Source organism: Scleropages formosus, chromosome 4 (genome assembly GCF_900964775.1).
Source record: "Scleropages formosus chromosome 4, fSclFor1.1, whole genome shotgun sequence".
In the NCBI taxonomy this organism is placed as follows: Eukaryota; Metazoa; Chordata; class Actinopteri; order Osteoglossiformes; family Osteoglossidae; genus Scleropages; species Scleropages formosus.
The window spans coordinates 5,078,076-5,103,043 of NC_041809.1; the positions used below are offsets into that span (position 1 = coordinate 5,078,076).

Consider the following 24,968-nt stretch of genomic DNA (forward strand, 5'->3'; position numbering starts at 1 on the left):
ATGTTTCTCGACAGGTTTAATGGCATGCACTATTAAATGCCATCCTGTATTCTCAATTGGAGGTGAAATAAGCCTTAAGTGAAAGTAGACAGGGATGCTGGTAACAAGGACAGCTCTCTCCTTTGCCACATCTCCACGTCCACACGTCAGGTCTGTTTTCCTGAGCCATTGATTACCACGCAACTTAGAATGTCAAGCTTGTCCTGTTCTGTGAATAAACATACAGCTTTCTCCAACACCATGTTCTTACATTCCACTTGCTGAGTTTCATATATGCTAAGATAACATAGCTTATAAAATCGCCACTAGAGGAAAATGTCCTTTCCCAGTTACTGTGTGACATATTGGTAATGGTCTACCCCATGCAATGGGTATTCGTGTGCTGCATCCCAAAGCTGTTTCAGGATTGAGCTACAGGTCGACTGGTGGGGATAAGCTGGTTTTTCTGATCCAATTTGCCAGTGGCTTGACCTCCAGTCCTGCTAGACAGGACAAGGGTTTGGGTGGCTCAGGATCTTGAATGACCTTTTCTCTTGTTGGCGCTGCTTAACTTGTCAGCAGAAAAACTGTTAATATGAAATGGATGTCCTCTGTGGAGTTGTGTGATTGGTACTCAGATCCCCCTTTAGTCGCTGGCTGTGTATTTGTGGCAAATAACGTCTTGCAAAGACAGAAGTGTGACACTGCCTCTTGTCACTGTTTCTGTTTTCTATGGTTTATTCAGCCAAGGGCTATTTTGGCAGAGGTGTCCCCTGCCCCACAGTCAGGAGAAGCAGAACGGGGAGTCCCTGGCTCCCTCATCCTGGGCAGCATGGAGCTGGTGGATTTGGTTCACTTATTAAATGCTCATAAGGATCTGTCTTCTTCACTTATCCACAGTTGCTTTTAGGTCTCTGCAATTCCAAGCACCCCTCCCCGAGCCTCTGGGGCCTGCTGTCTGAACGAGGAAGCTTGAAGGAAGGACGCCGGTTTTTGATACGAGTGTGTTGCACTGCATAGCTACAGCCAAACTTATTGACCTGTAGTCATTACTGATGTGCACAAGATCACCTATCCTAGTGAGGAACTATCCATATCCAGGACATATCCATCAATTGCTTTTTTTAGAAATCCTTAGTGCTTTATTAGGCACCAAGTTATTAAAACTTTGGTTGTGATTATTGTATAGAGTTCTGTGATGTGAATGCAATATCGGAGCATAAACTAGACCAAATGTCACCACCAGGAAATTAAAAAAAACCCGTGCTGGAGGTGTCCAAAAAGTATTAGCTGCAAATGTGAAGGGAAGCACCCTGATATTCTTTGTGAAACAAAACCGACAGTGGAAAAGAACACCAAAATTGCACTTTCACTTCATTCATTATCCTTCACTGGATACAGCCCAGTTTGCCTGTGGTTGTGATTGGCCAAAGGGCATGCCTTTGCTATCTAAACAACTTTTTCTTTTGCCCTCTCTACTCACACATGCACGCACACTGTTGAAATCTGTTCTGGTTGACCTTGTAGATGTAGAATGCTGTAGGGTAGCGCCCATACCCTCAAGCTCCTGGCAAGCGAACATGGGTATGCAGTGAGTGGGCTTGTCACTGGCTAGCACATTTGGAAGGTAATAGGAGAATTCCCCCAGCAGTCACTGTGCAGGAGACATTTGGAAAAGCTTCTAGTATGTTGTGGTGAAGGACACTGTGAAGTCTGACCAAGCTGGAGTAGGATGATAACTTGTTTTTCCCCAGCTGATTTAAACTGTTTGTTCATGTTCTTTGTCCATCTTCTTTGGTACCAAGGATGACACTGTAGAAGGGTTTTTTTTTTTTTTTTTTTTAATGTTATTCCACAATTCCAAACATTAATTCTCAGAGGTGGAGGCTCCATTTTTTTCCCCAACTATTAATTATAGCACTATGTTCATGATGACAAAGGATTTTTTTTGTAATTGTATTAAACATGACCAGCTAAGCAAATATTTTCTTTCTTAATCCACTCTGTCAGTGTATATCGTCTTTTGTACAGCACATTTGATTAAGCCAATAAAAGCTACATCAAAAAAATTTTCATATAATGCACACATTGTGTTTTTTCCTGAGATGTATGTCACTGGAGAAAAATATTAATTCATTTAGCAGATCCAAGTGTAAAAGAGCTACCATTTGAAATATTTCAGTAGACATCACTGTTGTCTAAAAAAAATTCTCTGACTTTATGTTCTTTTTAAGTTACATTAGAAAGAAGGCTACTTTAAAATTACTGGAAATAAAAAAACACACTTCAGTTTTCATTGCCGTTTAGGTTATCCTGTAAGCATGTACAAAGTTGTCTTCTTGCCACATTCAGCTTTGTCTCCACTTTGGTCTCCATGGTAACAGAATACCTCTTTCTACTTCCAATGTAAGAATAACCAGGAGTCTCAAACACAAGACATGAACTGTAAACACTGTTGAAGCCAGTTTTAACAAAAAAAGGTGGTCTACACTCCTTTGTGCATGCCTTTTATTGCCATCTATCAGCTTGCTGGGTAAATGCAGATTTTGTTTTACCACAAACACAATTTTTAGGAAATAGAAATGTAAGGAAATCACGTGATCATATATTTCATAAAAATGATTGTATGAGAAATTATCATTTGTAATTCAAAGAACCAGTGTATTCTTTGACACATAAAGTTGTGGCTGTGTTGTGACACTGTCAAAGTACTGAAAATGTTTTTAGAAAAACTCTACAAAGGCAGATTGTCTCAGCTGGGTGTCTTGACCTCATCTCTTCAGTTCATAGTTGTTTGTCAGTTAAAGGGGGAGCCAAGAAAAAAGTAGAGGCTTTGTGTCTTAATCACTTTGTGTTAGTCTTCCCCAGAGACGATTGTAAAGCAAAGAAAAATTCATGTTTTCTCCATGAAATCTTGGACAAAATGATGATTTCTTCACTTACTACTTTTACCCATTTATTGTAAGTTAAATGATTTGATTTTTTTCGTTAGCATTTTATTGAAACAAACCTGGCAAGGTGATGGAATGTGCAAAATTGTCAGCCTTGCTGATCAGACATCAAACTGAATGTATCTGACTAAAATATTTCTCACTTCATTGTTCTGTTTTATTGTGCCCTTGTAGCTTTTTTTCAAAAGCTTCAGTAGGCAATGAGGAAAATACAGTGCGGTTGCAGTCTTCTGCTGTGTTGAATACAGGGAACCCTGGGCTTCTCCTGATCCATGTCACAAAGCCAGCAGTACAAAGTCTGTTTCATTAACCGTGGGGAACACTTCGCTATGTTAAAAGTCAGGGAAAAGTGGAGAGAACAAGGAAGGCAGCAATTATGGGTGTCGTGAAAAGCATTTCAGCCCTAGCAATGGGAAATGATTATGGGCAATGATTGTATTATTACAACTGGCTGTAAGGATCAACAATCTATGGCCTTCACAGGATGAAGACTTCGCCAGGCATCGAATGATGAATGTGATCAGTACCAACCCCTGGAAGGCCAGACAAGCTGCCAAGAGACGGGAATGCCAGTGTCACTTTAAGGAGCCCTGACCCATGTGAACACATGCAGAGTGCTTGGTGTGCGTACCAGAGCCTTTAAGCCAGTGGGACAGATGTCCAGCAATTACCAGTTCTTCTTCCACAGGTTTATGGCTGTGCCCAGGGCAGCCATGGCTCAGAGGTGTCCAGCTCTGAAGTCCTTGGTCAGGCAGGATCAGCGTTCTTAAATGTAAATTTGTTTTAGTTTTTAAATTCTTCTAGATTGCAGCTCATCTTCTGCAACAGGCCTCCTTTGACCTCACACTTAAGAACTGAGGGATTATTGTTCAATAAGCATTACTTGAATCATTTGATGAGCAGTTCTGGCCCTCATGGACATTGAAATGAAGTACAGATCTAGGAGTATCTCATAAGTGGTAACTGTGGTTTTATTCCCAAGTTGAAATACTTGACCGCAAGGCTCATGGGATGGTGAAATGTGAAAAGGTGACTAACATTCAGAATCAGTTGTAAGGGTAGGATTCCTGTCTCGGTATTTTATCAGCTCTGCATTTACGCTGTATTCATTCCCTCTGAAATTAGTGGGTGTTCCAAGTGGAGCATGTTCTCTTGGAAACCCCGCATGAGTCATGTGCTTCAGTGCTGCTGCCCACGTTTCGAATCTCTGTAACCTCAGAGTGATCCAAATGGATTTATATTGATTTGACGGTTGACACGGGTTCCCTGAAATGGGTCCTGTGTAAATGGTGAGTCAGTGGTCCTGACAGTGCTGAGACACTCACGGGTCCTTGGTCATTCATCCTGGAGGTGAGGATGCTTCTGGCACGGGTTACCGGGTCGCCTGGCTTTGCAGTCCCAGGGCCCTCCAGCACCGAGTGAAAATACCCTAACAAGGATCACTGTGGAACTCTGAGAAGTGGGTGAGTGGAATCTGTTGGGTGATTGTGTGTATGTGTGTGTGAGTCCGTGTTTACTCTCCTCTTGCCAGCTCCTCTCATGCCTGCTTTCGGAAGATAAACACTCATTGTTAATTGTGTGTCGTCGTCGTCTCCCCGCCCCCACTACCACCTCCAGATCGCTGCTCTATCAACGGTATCTGTAATGTGGGTGCGTCTTGACGGCTGGAGAGACGCTTTGGTTATCTGCAGGGATTAGACCCATCTGATTCGGGCCCTTTCCAAATTAAATATTTTTTTTTTTTAGCAGTGCTTTCCGAGTCTAAAGAACTGAGATTTAACCGTGTGGTTTTTTTTTTTTTTTCTCTCTTTCTTCTCCTGAGAGGAAACATATTTGACATTTTATAAGCCCTCTGTATAACAGTGCGTATCCCTTACTCATCGTTTTTTTTTATCTTATTGATGGGAGGTTCCCTTGCTGAGAGTCTCTCAGATCCGGCAAAGTGACCTCACCCTGGGCGTCCCACCAAGGTCACAGTGACGCAGCCCATCTACTACGTCTTGCTCCCCCTCCTCCCTAATGGCCCCTGACAGGGAGGATATTGCCCTAAATGGCTGTGTCCCCCGATACCTTGGACTTGTCAAGGTCCACCTACCCTGCAGTCTTGAGTAACGGTGCCATTATATTGAGGTATAGTTAGAAAATTAAAATAGCCATCATTGAGGCACTTAACGACCTGTGGGGTTTCGGTTTGTCCAAGCGACGCTCGGCCCAGCTGTTACCCCAGCAACCACCCTGAGGACAGATGAGGACAGAGTGGGTCTCGGGATAGTGATGGCGTAGCGTCACCTGCACATTTCACACATGTGTACTGGAGCACAGTTTTACATTTATGCATTTTGCTGATGCTTTTCTCCAATGCAACTTGGTGTTAAGCTATTTACAGTGAGGTACCGGTTGACACAGATTGGTCATTTTAACTGGAGCGATTTGTGTAAGGGAGCTACAGCGGGAGCTGGATTTGAACCCGGTCCTTTGAATCCAGAAGCTGCAGGTTTAATCACTGTATGACCTACTGAAAATAACCAGGTTTGTTATTCGCACTTAAGTCTTTTAACACACATTTGTCCAAGTTGACTTAGAATGTCACATAAGTTCACTCGTCCAAAAATATGGACAAGTATCAAAGTATTTAACTGAAAACTGATGGCAGCTGATAGAGTAATGGTTAGTGCTGTTGCCTTCAGATCTGAAGGTTGTAGGTTTGAATATCACTAAGTGCTATCGTACTCTTAAGCAAGGCACTTACCCTAAATTGTTCCAGTAAAATTACCCTGCTGTATAAATGGTAATTAATCGTAGGTAGTTTAACATCGTAGGTTACTGTGAAGGATAGCATCTGCTAAACAGGAACAACGTATAGTCAATCATCACTTGGTGGGTTTGAGAAGCGATAGTCATTTGTGTATAGTGTCATGTGTGTTCACATGATCAGGCATACTGGATTAACAGTCCTGAAGTATATATGTGTGGAAAGCTGGACAGCTCAGTCTTCTCACAGCAGCCGGGTATGCTCAGCTGTTTCTTTCCTCGGCTTTGTGACTTGTTCAAATTACTTTTTAATGGCTTCCCTTTACTTTCGCTGATGGCTTGGTCTTTTTCTTTTTTTCTTTTAGCAAGATAATTATTTCTGTGTATTCCAGTGATGCACCGTTTGGGGCCTATCAGTTTTTTTTTTTTTTTTTTTTTTTTTTTTTTTTCCCCTTTTCCTCCCCGTTAAAAAAAAAAAAAGTAGAAATGAATTTTGATTTCATTAATGTGCAAATGTGGTCATCCATCTCTAATTCATCACGATAATTGTTCAGATAATAAGGCAAATGACTTTCTGTCTTCCACCTCAAGTAAGAAGAAAGGTTCTCTGGTTGCTTGCCCATGTTTCTATCATTATTGTGATACACCTGAATTAGCATCCAGGAATAAATTAACATATTTCAAAGCCATTGTCAGATCCAGAAACTTGGAGTGTTTGTGATCAGAATGTAAATTCCTTTATGTATTTTTGTTTTCCTGTTTTTTTTTTCTCTTTTCTCCCCGGAATTCAACTATGGTTAACGTTGTTAGCCAGCGGGAGGCTTTGCTGTCACTTTTCATAGTCTCTTCACAGATAATAAAGTACTCCAGGCCATTAATTAAGGGCCGCCAGCCTATTATAATGAGCGATGTTGGTATACAGGCTGGAGGCACTGCGGAAACAGGGCGCTGTGCATGTAATTTTCCATGTCTCAGCACTGTGTTCCTCCAATTCATTGTTGAACCCAGAAACGAAAGCAAAGAATTTCTTGTTTTAAATGAGGATTTGTGGAGTTTCAGTTCAAATTTTGCCTTAAATGTATCAGGTGTGGAATGCATACGTGATGCACCCAAGACAAAGATTTTGAGTGAGACTTGTGTACTTGGAAGTGAAACAGAAGAGGTGAATATTTTTATGTGGAGAATCCGGTTTGTGACACTGATGCCATGTCAAATAACAAGAGTATTACCCATTGCCCTCCTTTTTCCTCCAGCCTTGCTCTGCACCCAGACAAGACTCAGGTGGCTACGGGGCAGGTGGGAAAGGACCCATACATCTGTGTGTGGGACACATACAACGTACAGACGATCTCCATCCTGAAGGATGTGCACACGCACGGGGTGGCCTGCCTGGCCTTCGACTCGGATGGCCAGGTGAGACTCAGCCTTGTTATTGCATCCCCAGACTGCAACATGCAAAGCTCCACCATTGCCTTTGCCACATTTTTAAAAAGAGCTTTGATGAGACTCCCATCTGATCAGGATCTGCTGCCCAGTAAAACGAAGAGCCGATTGTTGATGTGCAGTAGGCCTATTGAAAACCATATTGATCTTAAGTAGTAAACAGTTTGTCAGTGCAAGGTGTGTGGAGATATTGGGTGCCCTGGGAGAAGCCTTCAGGATACATGTACAACAGAAGGGGGGGGCGCTTACTGTCATTAGCTGCTGACAAATGCGGTGTCACCTCTGAGAATGTGCCCGGTGAGGAATGTGTCCCTTTTGCATGCTGAGTAATTGACTGGATGAAGACAGCTGGCTGTAATGTGCTTGCATGACAGAACGCCATTAGAAACACGGCAAGCAGCGTAATAAAATCATCAGGCCAGTGCACCGAGGCCATAATGGCAGTACGGGATGGAGAGATTGAAAACAAGGCAAAATCTAAGTATATGGTCAACTGGAGAATCATTCAGATGCTGCTTTAAAAAGAGGGCATTATATTTCTAAGCATTTTATTATACATCTTTTTTTTTTTTTTTTTTTTTTTTTTGTGAACAACCTTACCCAGTGCCAGCTGAAAGGGGCTGATTGAAATGCAGAATTCTTGTGGGTTAAATTCTCCCTGAATCCAAACTGGATCAAGTGTAAGCTGAAGTTCTAGAAGCTTCTTTTCTTATGAGAATATAGGCGTTGGACTCAAATGAGAAGCCGAACCGGTTTCCTTCGAGTTGCAGCCCTGTCTTCTAACTTGAGAGCCTGCCGACTCCTGTTAACTGAAACAGGGGGCGTGAAAAGTCAAAGAAATACGTGCCATTCTGTGGAAAAGTAGCACAGCACATGGCTGTCGTCTGTTTGGATTCGTTCGAGACCATCCTTTACCAGCTCCATTCCTGTGCATCACAGGCTGGGAACCTTAGAACCTGGAACACCCAGTCCAGGCAATTAAATATATATGTACTTTGGCTTCCACCCTGTCTGCCAAGGTGTCAAAAAAAGCCTTGCCAATGAGCTTGGCGTCAGGATCTTTGAGTGGTTTTGTGGTGACAGTGGACAAAAACCACTGTGCTCAGATAACACCTTTAGGTTTTTTCTTATGGGTTTTTCTAAGGTACTAAAATGAAAAGCAAACAAAAGCTTTATATATGTTTAAATCCAAATGGTTGCTCACATAGTAAGTGAACGTAGGCTGTTGTCAAATTTAAAGTTTAATGACAGAAGGTAGGGTGGTACTGTGGCCCGGCTGGTAGCACTGGTGCCTCACAGCACTTAAGCTGTCTTTTCGGATGTGGGTTCAGATCCAGCTCAGTCTGCATTTAGTTTACATGTTCTTTTAGTGTTTTTGTGAGTTTCTGGTGAATTGGTAACTAACTTGCCTGTAATGGGTGTGTGAGTGAATGAATGTGTGTGATTCTTCTACGATGGACTGGTGTCCCCTACAGGATGTACCCTGCCTCACATCCTAGGTTTCCGGGATGGACTGTGGATCACCACTGCCATGCATTGGACAAGCAGAATACAAAAAAATTTAAATATGGATACTTCCTGTTGGTATGAAATTTGTTAAAATATAATTAACACTTAACAGGGTTAGTGGCAATTTGCTTATGCACTAATTGCAGCTTGTCCTTTACAATTCTGCCGAAAGCTCATTTAGAACATGAGCGGCGCTGCCTCCTCCCAGTGCAATTCGAATGCCATCTGCCTGCTGGATGCTCGATGAAGATGTATTGCCTCTGTGCAGCCGTATCATTGTGGTGCAGCAATCATCATTTTTGTCTTTCAATCCTCCTCTGTCTCTCTCTCTCTCTCTCTCGCTTTCCCTCTGCAGCGGTTGGCATCTGTGGGTCTCGATGCCAAAAACACAGTGTGTGTGTGGGACTGGAAGAGGGGCAAGGTCCTGGCCACAGCAACCGGGCACTCAGACAGGGTAGGGACCCGCCAGGCTCATGGCTTCATTCTTCTGTATCACATGATCGGGCTACTCCTCCATAGGTTGCTCCAGCCCAGAGGTGGTTTGTGTCTGTCACAGATGAACTAATAAAACAGCAATAAAGCAGCAAAGTCACAATCACAGTGGGAAGGTCAGGTGGGTTGCGTGCTGTGCCACAGTCACAAGACAGCTCCTCGATTCCTGGCTCATGTCGACACAGCTTGTTCCACCGTCAACCCCCAGCACTCAGCTTTCTGGGCACCTCCCATTCACCAGCACATGCTTTGCTCACAGCTGCGATGTATGTGATATGACTGAACGGGAAGTAGTGGCATTGCTGTGAGAGTCACTTTAAAAAGATATGCATCAAGTAGGGATGACATCTTGACCCCTCACCCCACTTCAACCAGCCAACTTCCGGCACCCTTCCCAGCTGGCTTGCCCCAGGATGGGGGCAGAGAGCAGAGTCCTGTGCCAGTGAGCGCTGAGGAAATGTGCTGAACTCCTTGCCCTCTCGTTGCTCTCGACCCCTTCCCCTTCTCGCCTCCCTTAAGAAGTGGGCCAGCCGTAGCCCAGGGGAGGCTTGCAGCTGCCTTCCTCATGACTGAAGACCCTGCTCTGGGTTGGGGGGGAGGGCTGCTCACTGGTGCTGATCAAGTGCTGCAAATCTGGTAGAAGATTAACTCTGCAGGAAGATAGTGTGTATATGTGCGCGTGTCTGTGTACGTGCTGAGCGTGCACTCCTTTCATTCTGTTGTCACTCTGTTCCCATGCCGACTGCAACTCCTGTTGTAGATCTTTGACATCACCTGGGACCCTTTCCAGCAACACAGGATGGTGAGCTGTGGGGTGAAGCACATCAAGGTGAGTGCAGAGCCATGCAAACGTGCTAAGTGGGCAGAGCCCAGCTACGATGGCAGAGGGCTGCAGTCAATGAATGTGTGATAAAGTTCAAAATTACCTCCTTTTTTTCTGTGGCAGTGTGGTGTTCCCCATCTTAGGGTTACGGAACCATGCAAGGAACGGTTTGTGGTGTTTATGAAGAGAACTGAAGTGATTTGAAATGTCTTACATGGAATTACTGCCATTGCATTACCATTTTGAAAGCAGCAGAAAATATTACTTGCATTTACCTTCTCCCAACTTTTAAGAAAAAGAAAAATTCCACATTGGTTAAGCGAACATTCATTATCCTGTGTTGAATAATTTCCTTGTATAATGTGTAATATAGGCTATATATTACAGTTAAGTATAACTGTGGGATATTTTCTTCTTTAGTTCTCCAGTTTCTCACACATTAATGCCTAGGATTTGTGTTGAAACTGTATATTTTAGCCAGAATAGAGAAGGATGTGGGAATTTAATTGCAGCGGAAAAGGTAGCACATCAGTAGCATAATTTGAAATGGCAGCTATGAATCCACACATTAATTCAAGCCTGTGTGTCACACTGATAGTCTGTGGAGGGGAGAAAAGCAAGGTAAAACCCAAGTAATTTCTGTTTATACTGGCAAAAACCGACAATTACCATCCAGAACCCTTAGCCTTGGGTTAATGCGAAATGTGCTACGGTTGGTTTTTTTTAGTACTGTTAGTTTTTTCATTCATATCCAGCTTTGCTCCTTGGCTATCACACCAGTAGTGTGTACACAGTGTAGAAAAACAAGGGTAATTCGCAGTGACAGCCGAAGATTCTTTTCAAGGACATATTAACAAGGAGATGGTGTGTATGTCTGCTCTGGGCTGCCCCAGTAAGCCAATTCTGGATAGTGGACACTGCAGGGGACTAATTGAAGTAATTAGAGGTAAATTGCTCTGTTTTAAGGGAGATAAACAGATTGTGAATCAGAGGCAGTCCATTGTAGGTTGGTCCACCTACGTTTCCTTTGTTGGTGGGGGGAGGGCAAAGTCTGCCACCTTGGCCAGTTCATGGTCTCATTCCTCATAGCCTGTAGAGTGAGGGGGCGGGGCCTGATTGCATAGCTAATCAAAGACCTCATATACCTTATGGCCTGGCCAGCAAGGGGGAGGAGTCCAGCTCAGCCAATGCAAAGTCTCGTACACTCATACCCTGGTGAGTGAGAATGAGCAGTCCGCTAACTTAGAAGGTTGTAGAGCCTCGTAGAGAAATCAACATGGCCTTCTGTCTGGGATCGACTGGGGTTTCCCTTTACCTCTCTCCATTAGGAAATCTGGCTTCATGACCAGGAAGCTGCCAAACCGAGAGCTCACAGCATGGATTCAGTTGTCGAGTGAGACAGGTCAACAGCACCGTGGTTGTGCGGGTTCAGTGTAGATTAATATGGCGCTTTCTCCGCCTGGAAGAGGTTAAAAGGGGGACTGGGTGTTTTCTGGTCAGATAGGGTGACCTGGACCTTATCACTTATTGATGTGGCATCCTCTAAAGGAGGCTAAACAGTGTCTGGGCTTCTCCGTTACCTAACCGGGAGGCACTGCACGGGACAGTGGGCACTGATATAAATAAGCTCACTGACTCTTTTTGTACTTTTTTTTTTTTTATTTTTTTTAGAAGAAATATGACAAATTGCTTAGATACTGGCTTTAGGGGTGCAGTTGGAAGATGTCACATCGGATTTGGCCGGACAGATTGCAGCATAGCTTGTTGGGATGGTCCCCCCCCCCCCCCCCCCCTTTGTTTTCCCACATCCAACCCAGCCCCTTAGGAGGTGCGAGACCATGTCGCACATGGCGTCGATCTGGAACGCATCTAACGATGTTGCAGCGGTGCAGGTCTTCCACCACGAGTTTGGTTTAAAACTCAGCTTTAGAAAGTGTGTTGCCATGAAGAATCCCAGGGACTGGCCGAAGGGCATAGTGTCCTTGGAGGTCATGGGGGGGGGTAGGGTTGCAGCAGAAATATCTGCTTATCATGCAAACCAGCATGGAGGTGTAGATATTGATCTTTCATATCAATAGGCACAGATCCACTTGAGATACATGACCGATTTGAGGACCACAAGTTTCTCTGAGTGTTGAAAAGCATCATCAAAGAGTATCTCAACTGCCTGGCTGACTCTGCTCTGATTCAACCAGCTAGTGGCACTGGTGAAACCAGTGACTACCCACAGAGGATAACTCAGGCTTTGGAGCTTTAAGACACTATGCTGAGGGGTGGATGGAGGGTCTACCTGGTGGCACGAAGCCGCACTTGATATCGCTTATGTCCTCAGCTGTCTCCGAGCAAAAACACGCAAAGTGACCTTTAAACGCGACGTGAAGCCACTTTGGCTTGCCATGGAATGCGGCTGCTCTCACCTCTATGTATGACTCTGTGTTTGAGGTCCCCGTACCATTGAATTAAAGCACTGAAACACACTTCTACCGGTAGCTAAGTAAGCAGCTCCCAGAAGAAGGGCCACACTAAGCCCCCGGTCAGGCATTGTAAGTCCTTTTGTATTGCTGTTTACTCCCCTCCCGTGTGGTCTTCTCCAGGGATTAAAGTCAAAAATGAGCAACGCTTCCTTTACCACATTTGCTTATCTGTATAAAACACATGCAGTCAGTGCACTTGCAGTCATTGATGCAGAGTAATGAATGAGCCACTTCTTTTTAACAAAGTGCTTTGCGCCGTGTAGCATCATTTAACCTGGTTGTGCTGAGCATCTAAAACAAAGAAATGGTAGCAGTGAAAATATTGTTCTTCTGATGCAATATAACAGGCTGTTATTACCACCCCACCCCCCCATCTTCCGAATCCCTCTGTCCTCTCGCATCTTCCAGTTCTGGGCTCTCTGTGGGAATGCCCTGACCCCAAAGCGAGGCATCTTTGGCAAGACGGGGGACCTGCAGACCATCCTGTGCGTGGCCGCCTCAAAGGACGACATCACGTACTCGGGGGCTCTCAACGGGGATGTGTACGTGTGGAAGGGGCTGAACCTGGTGCGCACAGTGCAAGCAGCACACGGGGTGAGTCGGGGCAGCAACAGGGTTATTGCCAGTCTGTGAAAGACAACGTGATACACCGTTACCCTTACCCCACGTTTGAGGATGGGTTGCCATCCAAGAGATCATCAGAGTTAATTGTGGAAGGTGAGACCACACACTCGGAGGAGAGGAGGACCTGAGAGTAGCCCAAAGGAGAGGCGGACTGTTAGTGGTAATGAGGGTTTCACTCATTAAGTATGTGGACCATAATAGCAAAGATTAAAGCCCCATAAGGAGAACAGCATTATTGGATAGAAATGTGCGAAAAACCTTGTGAGATAGTTTGTAGCTTGGTTGAAGGTCTTTGCTAAGAAGACGTCCATTGTGGTATTTGCGAAGGACACACAGATGGGAGGGTGAGTGCGTGGATGGCGTTAATTTTTGGCAGTGATCTCTATTTTTGTGCTCTTGAGAAAAGGCTGTCAAATCACTGCTGTGTCTCCAAGATTCTCCCTCATTGAACCCCCTGCGACCCGGAAACGGACTCATTGTTGGGAGTCTGACTCATGCCACTTTGGTCTGAAATACAGAAAGAATGCAGCAGGACAGTTTGCCAGAAAGACGGGCTGTTTTGAGGTCAGTGCCCTGAGGCGTTAGGTGTAACGGAGCTAAAAGGTCGAGCGATTAATGCGAAGCGGTCATGATCTTAGTACCAATTTATTCCACCTGGTCTTCTCATTCCTTCCAAACTGTTTCATAGACCTGAACATGCATACTTTTTAATACCCAGTACACTCAGTGGTACCTATGTACACTGGTCCTTCCTTTACAAACGCAGGTGGGTCTGGAAATCTGTTCGCAATTCGTGTTGTTCATAAATCCAGTCACTTAGCAGTAAAAGTCCCAATCAGTCAAAACTTTGTTGCTTGACAGCCTTTGATTTATTTGTTAGGCTCTGTAAAAATCTTAGATACAAAACATTATTCATATATTGTACTTATAAGACTTCATGTTATAGTATTTGTATTAACTTTAAGCTGCATTAGAATTAGAACTAATATGACACAAATTAAAAATAGGTTTTTTCCACAAAGTCCTGAAGTGCTGATTGTGGACCAGTTCATTCCACAAATGTGCAACATTCCTCATCTTGTTATCGCAGTCAGTTTCGTTCCACTAAAAAGCAAAATACCAAAATTGGTAGGTGAAGCAAATGCAATTGAAAATAAACTGAAAAATGAGCCTTTGAAAAGAACCGTGTGTCCTTTACAGCTCTGGGAATGGAATGAGGGAGCCAACCAAGCAGGTGCTTGCAGGGAATGTTCCCATTATCCCACAGTGAGGCGGGTGCATGTTGCCTTAACGTTTGTCCAAGTCTCGAGAGGCAGAATAGAAGATATTCCCACATTAGCAATAACAGATGCTTGTTCACTTCCACCTCTCTTTGCTTGCTGTAACCCCAAATCCATTTCCTGTTAGGTTCTTTGAGTGCTTTTCTAGCAAAGAAATGCCACTCCCATAGTTACTGTGAAGGAAATTATGCATAAAATTATAATGGAACTTTTTCATACATGAGGCTCTTGGTATGAATGCTTCCTCATGTTTAGGAACACACGCTCTGTTTTCACATAAATGCCACAGTGTGTTCTCGTCACTCGTTTCCGTGCGGCGAAACTCGAAGCTGGTTCACATTGCCTCCGCGTCTAATTTCACTCTGGCCTTACAGTTCTTTGACCATGTAATAGGTTTAACGCCTTTCTGCCTTGCAGCCGGTATTGTGTAAAACAGCCAGACGATGAATCCTTTCCATGCTGGGAAACACTGCTTGGAATTTGCGTCCGCTCACGAGGCCAGGACAGCTGCAGGCCATGCAGACGCCGCGAATGCTCTCAGCGGACGTTTTTTTGTCAAGGACGAAGCTGTGTTGCTCCTTCTGACTTCATCAAGATGTTCTCTGTGCCTTGAGGCTGATAGCGCCTCCTTGTGGAGTGGAGTGCATCTCTGTCGTTGGCTAACCACTTTGCTTCCATAGGCAGGGATATTCAGCATGTATGCCTGCGAGGAGGGATTCGCCACCGGGGGGCGTGATGGCTGCATACGACTGTGGGATGTGGACTTCAAGCCCATCACCAAAATTGACCTCAGGGAGGCTGAGCAGGGCTACAAAGGTAAGGAAGACAATGAAAATGCCAAGGTTCACGTCCTGTTTACGTGGTTTGTGTATGTGATCTTTCGATGACCAGCGATGATGAGCCTCCTGGTCTTTGTTGGTATTTAGGCCATTTGAGATTCCCAGGCAATTCTGTTTAAATACGTATAAAAAATGTTCAGTTATTTTCAAAAAGGTTGACTGTTTCTGTTCTGGAGGTCAGCATGCAGTACAGCTGGTAGCATAGAGGTTAGAGCTGCTCCATTTGGACCCATAAGTTACAGTTTCAAATTTCATGTCCGGCTGTAGTATCCTTGAGCAAGGTACTTATGCTAAATTGCTCTAGTAAAAATTACCCTGCTGTGTAAATAATTGTACGTATAATAACACTGTAAGTTGCTTTGGAGAAAATCATCAGCTAAATGAACAAATGTAAGTTTTTTGTGCGTAGTAACACCCACCCTTATTTGGCGCTGAGATTCATGCAGAACAACCTAAATATATCCAGCCATTAATCCATCCTTGTTCAGATACTACCTATTCAGTGCAGGGGTTTGGTGATCCAAAGAAAATTCCAGGGAGTATAGGGCATGAGGCACGGGACACGCTGGGCGGGACGCCGCTCCATCACAGGGCAAACTTTGCAGATTTTTCTTTGCAACTTTTTCAAGTGTGTTTTTTTTTTGCTTTTCTTGAATTTTGAATATTGAGCCAAATGTTCCCCAAGTAAGAGTAATGGGGAAATGCAAAACTGCAATATCAGTTAATCAGTTGCCCAAAGTCTGATTATTGGAGATTGACTGACTGTATAATATAGTAAAAATTAGAGTCAAAGCTGTGTCGACATCTTTCAAAGGTACTTGACTCTTAACCAGCCACGTCTGTGTTGGGATCAAATCACATACATTTTGTGAATGTATTCAGAGTCCCAAGAAAGACTCGTAGGTAAGTGACAGGGGCGGGGCTTTGATGAATGGTGCCATCATGATGCCTGTGATTGGACGCCACTTCTAGTGTGCTAATAGCCTTCTTTCCAGGTGGCCTCCCATGCAGTCTGTCATGCTCAGCTGCTTAACTTGCAATGGGGCCTTGCTCCTGCCCTCTTGTATGGGGGATAAATAACCTTCATTAGGTTGCTGTGTACAACTGGCATCTCGTACCATCATTAGCTGACATCTGTTGAGTCCTGGGAGCAGCGCTTGATGTCAAGAGCAGAGTGTGTGGAAATGAAGAGCCCACATTCTGAGTGCTCCAAGCTAGAGTCTACTTGGGGCTCAGGAATAAAGGTCCTGAGAGCAAACACACACACATTTTCTGAACCGCTTGTCCCAGTTGGGGTCGTGGGGAGCCAGAGCTTAACCTGGCAACACAGGGCGTAAGGCTGGAGGGGGGGGGGGATACACACCCAGGACAGGGTGCCAGTCTGTTGCAAGGCACCCCTAGCGGGACTCGAACCCCAGACCCACCGGAGAGCAGGACCCGGTCCAACCCAGTGCGCCACCCTGAGAGCAAACAAGCTGGTATAAATTACCACCATGTGTTAGAAATGGTGAAATTAGGAATTGTCAAAGACAGGAACATTTTTCACTTTTTCGCTTATGTATTTCTTAAAATTTCTGGTAGACCTCTTTACCTGCCATGCGGTAAAATGCATGCTAAATAGTATGAGTCCAGGGCGACCTGAATTCAACTTGTTTTCACCATGTTTACAGCCCATGGCTGGTGATCTTGACTTTCAATTAGTGATCATTAACAAGATGAGAGCTGTACATGTTTATGGGTAGATTAGTCAACTGTTGGCATTGAGTATCAGTTTGTGGAAAAAATGTATTTTTATTTTATGCAATTTAGATTTTCTTTTAATTTGTTGGTAGCATAGTGATCGGAGCTACTGCCTTTGGACCCAAAGGTCGCGGATTTGATTTTCATACTACAGCTGCAGGTGGAAAATTTTTACAGAACCAACCCATAAATAAATCAAGGGTTGTCTGCTTCAGTTGGACACAGTTTTTTTAAAAAAAAAAAAAAAAAGCAGTGAAGGTAACTTTTGAGTTACAACCAAAATGAATAACAAACAGTTTTCTAGTCCTGTTATATTTTTAAGCCTAGGAGCTGCATGCAAAGCAGTTTTATGTGATGTGCCTGTGTCATTACAATGTTACTTGTTCTCTCTGATGGCCACTCAGTAGTTTTCTGTCTATGACTGTAGTTTTATTATTACCATTTTTCTTAGGAAACACTTCTATGCAAATTAGAGTGCTTAGAAATTGTACAAACCTGCACAGATGTGAATTTCACCGCAGCCATTTGGAACACGTGTGTGTCTCATTGTTGAGGAGCTGAATCTGCCATTGTACCCCAGAGTAAAGTATTTAAAATTGCTGCAGTAAACACCCACTAGTGGAAATGAGTAGCATCAGCATGTAAAATGCATCCAAAGATCCTCATGCCCATGTTGCACAACATGCACAGTGCTCATAAGGCACATTATACTGCAGCACGGTGAGGTGCAGGGCTTCTTAAAAACACACTCGGCACTCTCCCCCCGGGGTGCCCTGAATATTAATGCTTGACCTTTTCTGCGGAAGTGTGTGGGAATTAATCTGCAGGCTGCATCCTTTCAGAGTGACTTCCAGGGAATGCCATTTATAGTAGGGAGCAGCACTGTCTGGCTCGTGGGTGCCGGCGGTGTCCTCCGGTAACGAGCTCCCTCCCAATCCCCGTCTCCCACTGCCTGTGAATCAACAGGAGACCCCATTACCCTTGTTTAGCTTGTTTTATACCCAAGGTATCACAAGGCATAGGGTTGGATTAGATCAGCAGTGTGTCCTGGAAGCAGCACATGTGTTCTCCTGTTCATGTGGTGGGCTTGAGAAAGGGGAAGTGCCCCCCCCAGCTGCCTGGTGGATTGGCAAGCTCTTAATATGTGACACCAGCTGATGTCCCCAATGATGTGGCCTCTGCCACTTCTGCCCCTTTCTAAACCCTAGGTCCTCCATACTTCTGGCTGTCTGGTGCCCTGTCTGATGACTTGGCTGACTGGTGACAGTAATTAATTGGCAGTAATTACGAGGGCACTCGGGTGCCGCCAGGTCCTGTGAGGCCACAAGTCTAAGTGAGCGGCGCGCCTCCCAGGACCTGCAGTGCTGCAGCTCCGTGCCTCCTCTGTGTGAGCGCCGCAATGACGTGATTGTGACGTTGTCCTGGATGCTGACAGGTGGCAGCAAGGTCATCTGTGTGGTGTTGGGCGGCTGCTGCTGCACCTCTCACGCTGACCCCCACAAATCTTACATCGAGCCGACATCCAGACACCAACGCGAGCGATCAATCTTGCAGCACCTACACACCCCCAAACCCCCCCACGCTGTTCACACAGTAGCGTTTCCATCTCTTTGAATCAAATCTTCGGCACCAACCGGTCGTTTTGCTGGCTGCGAAAGGACTGTAAGGGAACATCAGGCTTGTTTTTGTTTTTCCATCTGCTGTCAGTCAGCAAGCTGACGTGATTGACAAGGATGACATGGAGCGAAAGGAGCCTGAGGGCTTTATCCAAGTTGATCTTAAACACGGTAGTAGATCTATTTTTCGGTCCTTTTACACCATGAGTTTGTCTTTATGGAATACAGCAGTTTATTTCCACAGGTGTTTTTTGACACCTCCTTTGTGATCCTGCTCCATTCCCTCGCTGATGTGCTGTCCCTCCTTGTTCTGGGTGCAGGGCTGTCCATCCGCAGCGTGTGCTGGAAGGCAGACCGCATTCTGGCGGGCACACAGGACAGCGAGATCTTCGAGGTGATGGTGCGGGACCGGGACAAGCCACTGCTCATCATGCAGGGTCACTGCGAAGGAGAGCTTTGGGCCCTAGACGTGCACCCCAAAAAGCCCCTGGCCGTCACCGGCAGTGACGACCGCTCTGTCAGGTCAGCATGATCTTCCCGCCCTCCATCCCTAGTACCTGTCTACAGGTAAATGTGTAATCCAGCAAATTGAAAGTAAACTGCCAACCAGTAAATGCTACTGTGTTTTTGTAGATCTGTGGATCTTTCAAAAAGTGAGCCATCGAACAATATACAGTATAAATATCGAGTTCTAATGTGTTTTTGGTTGTAACAACAAATTGTGGTAGCTGTCGGGGAGGGTGAATACTTTCTACATCCACTGTTTGTATATAAGAGTATTCCATGCCTTTAATCTTGCATTATCAAAGCAGAAGCGCAGAGAGTTGGGTGGGTAATGAGCGAACTTGTCGTGGAAACAGTCTGGCAGGGTCAGCCTTAATTGTGACCCCAGTACTGCCCAGGATACACAATTCCAGCCCTTATTAGCAGAGCTGCGCTGCTGCGGGCCCAATTAAGAAGCCTCGGGTCCTGCCGACCGCGCGGCTGCGTGGGCGTATTGTGGGCGCTGCGTGACAGACCCCGCCATTGCTGCGTATATAGCTGCCAGCTCGCCAAGCACAACATCCTCTGGAGAAGCACGTCTCCTGTGGATTCAGGGGGCCTGCATGGTCATGTTTACTCAGGTGTTTGCCCGTGTGACAACACAAGGAAATTTCCTGAATGAATTTCAGACGGCGACGTGCAATGACAGCATCTGCTACAGTTGCATGTCGGTACCACTGAGACATGAACAGGGCCGATGGGGAGCATTCGCATAGCATTCTGAGAATGTGACCACATTGTCAGTGTGATGAACAGCATAGCAAACACCACAAGAAGCTCCTTATCAGGCAAATCTGATAACAGAAAAAAGGTCTGGAGAGCACACTGTAATGTGAGAAATGAACACTGATAAGTAAGATCTTCGAGTTTAGCGATTATAGTAATGTGGCCATTCAGTCTAATAAGAACCTGGGTTTGAAGCCCACCTCCTCTGTAGTAACCTTGATCAAGGTACCTACCTGGAATTGATATAGCATAAAAATTACCCTGTTCTATAAATGGGTAAATAACTGTAAATTGCACAGTGCCCAAATGTTATGAGCCACCATGGTGAAAAATGTAAGAAAACAGTGGTTTCGAGTATAAATGTATATTTTCAGTCTTGAATTTAAGCTGTGTTCTTTCTCTCCTTAATTATAGGAACCAAGTTTTTATGTTTGTGGTAAACCCCTACTGCCATACATTAGTCTTTTCTGAGATTAAGTAAATCAGAGTGTTGCCAGGCTGCTTGGCTGTGGCGCAGTCCTGAGTGACTGCTGTGTTGCATTGTGCTGTGTTTGTACCCCCAGGCTGTGGAGCCTTGTGGACCACGCTCTTATCGCCCGCTGCAACATGGAGGAGGCAGTGCGGAGCGTGGCCTTCAGCAGCGATGGCTCCCAGCTGGCCCTGGGTATGAAGGATGGATCCTTCACCGTACTCCGTGTCAGGTAAACAGCACTGTACAAGCCCCACCCACTGATTTGTTCACAGATTGTCACTACTGATGCCCATTTTAGGAGGAGCTGAAAAAAAATCCTTTTTTCTCATTGTTTTTTTATTTTTTATGCTCTAAGTTCCTGTATGTCTTTTTAGAGTGTCATATAAAACTGGGCACAAGTAACAAAAATTGTATTAATCAGGTGTATCCCACATATTGAAATGGTGTGTGTGTGTGTGTGTGTGTGTGTGTGTGTGTGTGTGTGTGGAAACAGCTTTGGCTGAGTTCAGTGCAAAATTGTCTCGGAATAACATAAAAACCCTGCTGTCTCTAAAAAGGAGCTGAAGTTCATGAATAATATATGTCCTGGATAAAAATTTGATGCACTTTTCAGGTCACATTGTACTGTAGTTGTTTTTCTAAAACTATTCTGTTATGAACATCAAGTATGAGAAGCAGCGCAGCAGTAGCTTGACAGGTGATTGTATTCTTACTGCCATATTTATTGTTCAAGTAAATCGTGCAAGTCGTTTCTTTATTGATACGTTCGCCTTTTTATGGTCTTGTCAGCCGGTGGAAGAGGGAGCCCGATCTTACTGAGTGAAACACTGACAACTCTTTCTGCACAATAGTTTTCTACGTCATAATAGGGGGAGAAGCGTTTTGAAACATTGCTGGTGATTCACCAAACAGTTTGCTGAACATCCCGGGCAACTTGACATCTTCTGTCAAAACATTTTGATAAAACACTGACAGCCGTGGAGAGCGTGGTTCTGGGAGAGCGCTCCAAATTCACAGAGTGGCCTTTAGAAAATCAACTTTCATAACTGCTGTTTTAATTGAAAGTATTCCGGCTTAAGGGCAGAGTCTTAATTCATTGTTTCCTTGAATTGCAATTAGTTAATGGAAATGGAAAAGGGTCTAAAGTGCCGTTGATCGATACCTCTTGACGCAGGAGATCTCTGTGCTGCTTTTTGGAGAGAGCAGCTCTTGCTGGCATCATCTTAGCCTCGAATACCGTGGCATCTGGCTGGATTTGTTATCTTCATCCCAAAGCAGAGTCATAAAGCTGATTTGTGAGCCTGTGATTTGATGCTTGACTGCCACTCAACCGTCAGTGCTGCCGAAACGGCCCCCGCTCTTACGCTTGAGCCATCAGCCAATCATGGTGCCCTAGTTATGCGGCAAACGCCAGATATGTGCAGCCTTGCATGTCCAACACTCAGACATGGTTGTTTACACGTCTTTCAGTGTTTAAGTAAAGGTTATGTGCAAGCTGACATCTTATAGCTCATTATATGCATGAACTGATATTATTGATGAATTATGTTTTAGGTCTTGCAATTAACACACTACAGGAGCTCAGGGAGATTCCCTGAATAAGCATCCATACACAAAGGTGAAGCCAGGCAGGAGAAAAGAGAACATTTAAAAAAAAAAAAAAAAAATGATTTTTTTTTTTTTTTTTTAAATATAAAGTACCCTTGAGCAAGGTGCTTACCCTGAATTCCTCAAGTTAAATTATCCAGCTGTGCAAATGGATAAATAGATGCAAGTTGCTTAACATTGTAAGTTGCTTTGGAGAAAGCTAAATGAATAAACGTAATTGGGGAGTGGTGGTGTTGCGGGTTTGGCCGGGTCCCGTTCTCTGGCAGGTCTGCAGTCCGAGTCCTACTTGGGATGCCTTACGACAGACTGACGTCCTGTCCTGGGTGTGTCCCCTCCCCCTCCAGCCTTGCACCCTGTGTTGCCCGGTTAGGCTCCAGTTCGCTGCGACCTACTCGGGACAAGTGGTTTCAGACTGTGTGTGTAAATGTAATCAGTGATCTAGGAGCACATTAAGAAAGACGCTGCAACGTATTATAGAAACGCAACTATAACATACATTGCACTATATTAGTTTTATCTGGAATATATAGTAAACATCTAAATACATATAATCCAATATACTTTGTTCTGAGATTCTGCAGTGTAGCTGATGAGATGGCATCAAATATCTTGTTGATGCTGTTGCTGTAAATGCGTAGCTTTTGATGGATGGATGTTTTTGCCTGAAGGGGTTGTGCAGTTCATATGATAAGGATGTGTAAGTTTGACTGAAAAACCTCATGCAGGTTTCCCTCTTTTAAAGCATGCAGGACTAGTGGCACATCAAAAGCAAATTGGTAATCTATTAATAATGAGCCGATAAGATTAAACACATTGATAAAGAATAACTACATGGGGAAAAAAATTACATGAATTAACCAATAAATTTCAGAAAATCAGTATATTGATAATGAAATGATAATTAATGAATTATTGATAAATCAGTGTAAAATCAGTTAATGTGCAGATGTATTTATTTGCTTCTTTTCACTTTGCTTTACATGTTACCACTTTGTTTGGTGTTTTACTTTACTGACTGATGATACGGGACAGCTGGTAGTGTAACGGTTAAAGCTGTTGCATTTAGACCCGAAGGTCCGAGGTTTGAATCCCACCTCCACCTGTAGTATCCTTGAGCAAGGTACTTAGCCTGAATTGCTCCAGTAAAATTACCCAGCTGTATAAATAATTGTTAGTAGATTAACATTGTAAGTCCCTTTTGGGGAAAAAAAAAGCATCAGCTAAATGAAATCATGCAATGAGATTCCAAAATGTTTAGTTAATGACAAAATATTCCAAAATATTTAAAGTGTCAGTGGGGTTGTGCTTCAACCTACAAGCAAGTGGTAAAGCTAGAAGCAAAATAAAATGCAGAGCCAAATGGTAATAAGCACAGAGCTACAGGCCTATTTTGTTCTGTGAAATTGCCCTGTTGGATGATTGACTTTTTTAATTTAAAAAAAAAAATCTGAGGTTTATAAAATAACCAGCAGCTTAAACTCTGCCCAATGTCTCCATCACATCACAATGGTTAAAATGATTCATATAAACAGCAACAGTCCTGCGATATGGAGCAAAAGTATCTTTACGTGAGCCAGCGGATACCTATTTTTCACTAAACTGAATTTCCCCTGTTCTATGGGGGGGGTGAGTGTAAACTCACCATTTTTCTGAGTTAAATGCTTTCTGAGTTTTGCCATGGTGGGAATTACTGTGATTATGGGTCGGATTGCCTTGAGTTATGAGGACAAGAGGAATACACAAGGCACTTTAATTTTTCTTCCCTTGTTCTACACTTGGTCAACTTGAAATGGTAACTTCTCCTTTTTTACCAGAGCAATTACAGTCTTCTCCCAAGAGGAGCAGGAGAGCTGGCAGCTTGCTGGGCCTGTCCACTGATTTGTGCCTGCCTGGGGCGAGACGAGCTCCCCGACTGCCTCTGCTGTCTCGTTCACATCAGCATCTGGTTTCCTTAAAGTAGAACTGACTATTAACAGATAGGATCAAACGTGACTGTTACAGTAAGCAACCAACCGAGATCAATTAGCTGCCCAGGCACTGTCGCGGCCCACTGTGCCTGCAAATCCAGGTCCGGGTACCAGATAGTAAGTGCTCTATGGTATCGATCAGGATGCTTGACGCTGATCCTAGGAAGCCTTGCTTGGAGAAGCAGGCTGTGACACATAGGTGACTGGTGGGAAGTGGAGATGTTCTCTGCCAGCTCTGTGTTAATTGCATTCTGTTTGTCTGAAGGGGCTTCGCCACAGGGAAGGAACTAATTGAGGGGATATTTGTGAAGTGTCTGGTTGTCTTGCTTTTATTTTGTCCTCTGTGCAAAATCTGGAGAGGAATAAAAAGAGATGCTTCCCTGTCAGACTGAGTTCCATTGGAACAGAATATTTCCTTCAACAAAAACCGTTTTTTATGTGCAGGTAAAGCTACTCAGTTTCCTTACAGGTAAAAAGAATTTGCATTTTTCACCGTCTGTTTTTTGGCTTCTCCACAAAGTTGCATGAAGGACTATTTGTCAACCTTATTTTATGTTGCTGGATAGAGAGAGCAAAACACCCTCTCCCAATATTTTTCCACTGCTTTCACTGTTCCTTATACATTTCTCTATTGAACATTGTCCACGGTTTATTGTAATGACTCACAGAGCACAAATATAAGGTAATATGTTGTTCCTAAGAAGATCTCTATGGTTCCACACACACACACACACACACACACACACACACACACACACACACACACATTTTCGGAACCGCTTGCCCCATACGGGGGTCGTGGGGAACTGGAGCCTACCCGGTAACACAGGACATTTATTCAATTACCTGAGGCTTTTCTCCAAAAGAACTTTAAATGTTAAGCTGCTCACAATTATTTGCCCATTTATATAGCTGGGTAATTTTACTAGAGCAATTCAGGGTAAGTGCCTTGATCAAGGGTACTACAGATGGAGGTGGGATTCGAACCTGTGACATTTGGGTGCAAAGGCAGCAGCTCTAACCAATGAAATGCCAGCTGGTTCTTGTATCACCGCACACAATTCCACTACTGGTGTAGTGCCCTGAGTCAAGGTATTTACCCTGAATAGATACAATAAGTGTACACTTTTG

General features: G+C 44.2%; 1 protein-coding gene across 4 annotated transcripts in view; it reads left to right on the forward strand.

Annotated features, from left to right (window-relative positions):
• The window catches only part of LOC108932871 (echinoderm microtubule-associated protein-like 6), a 90,996-nt gene that overhangs the window by 22,018 nt on the left and 44,010 nt on the right, over positions 1–24,968 (forward strand). For all 4 annotated transcript variants that reach the window (XM_018749553.2, XM_018749554.2, XM_018749555.2 and 1 more), the window contains exons 2-8: positions 6,935–7,094; positions 8,989–9,087; positions 9,886–9,954; positions 12,831–13,016; positions 15,007–15,142; positions 18,842–19,043; positions 20,354–20,491. In XM_018749553.2, the coding sequence (XP_018605069.1) occupies positions 6,935–7,094; positions 8,989–9,087; positions 9,886–9,954; positions 12,831–13,016; positions 15,007–15,142; positions 18,842–19,043; positions 20,354–20,491 (990 nt within the window). The remainder of the gene's footprint in view (positions 1–6,934; positions 7,095–8,988; positions 9,088–9,885; positions 9,955–12,830; positions 13,017–15,006; positions 15,143–18,841; positions 19,044–20,353; positions 20,492–24,968) is intronic.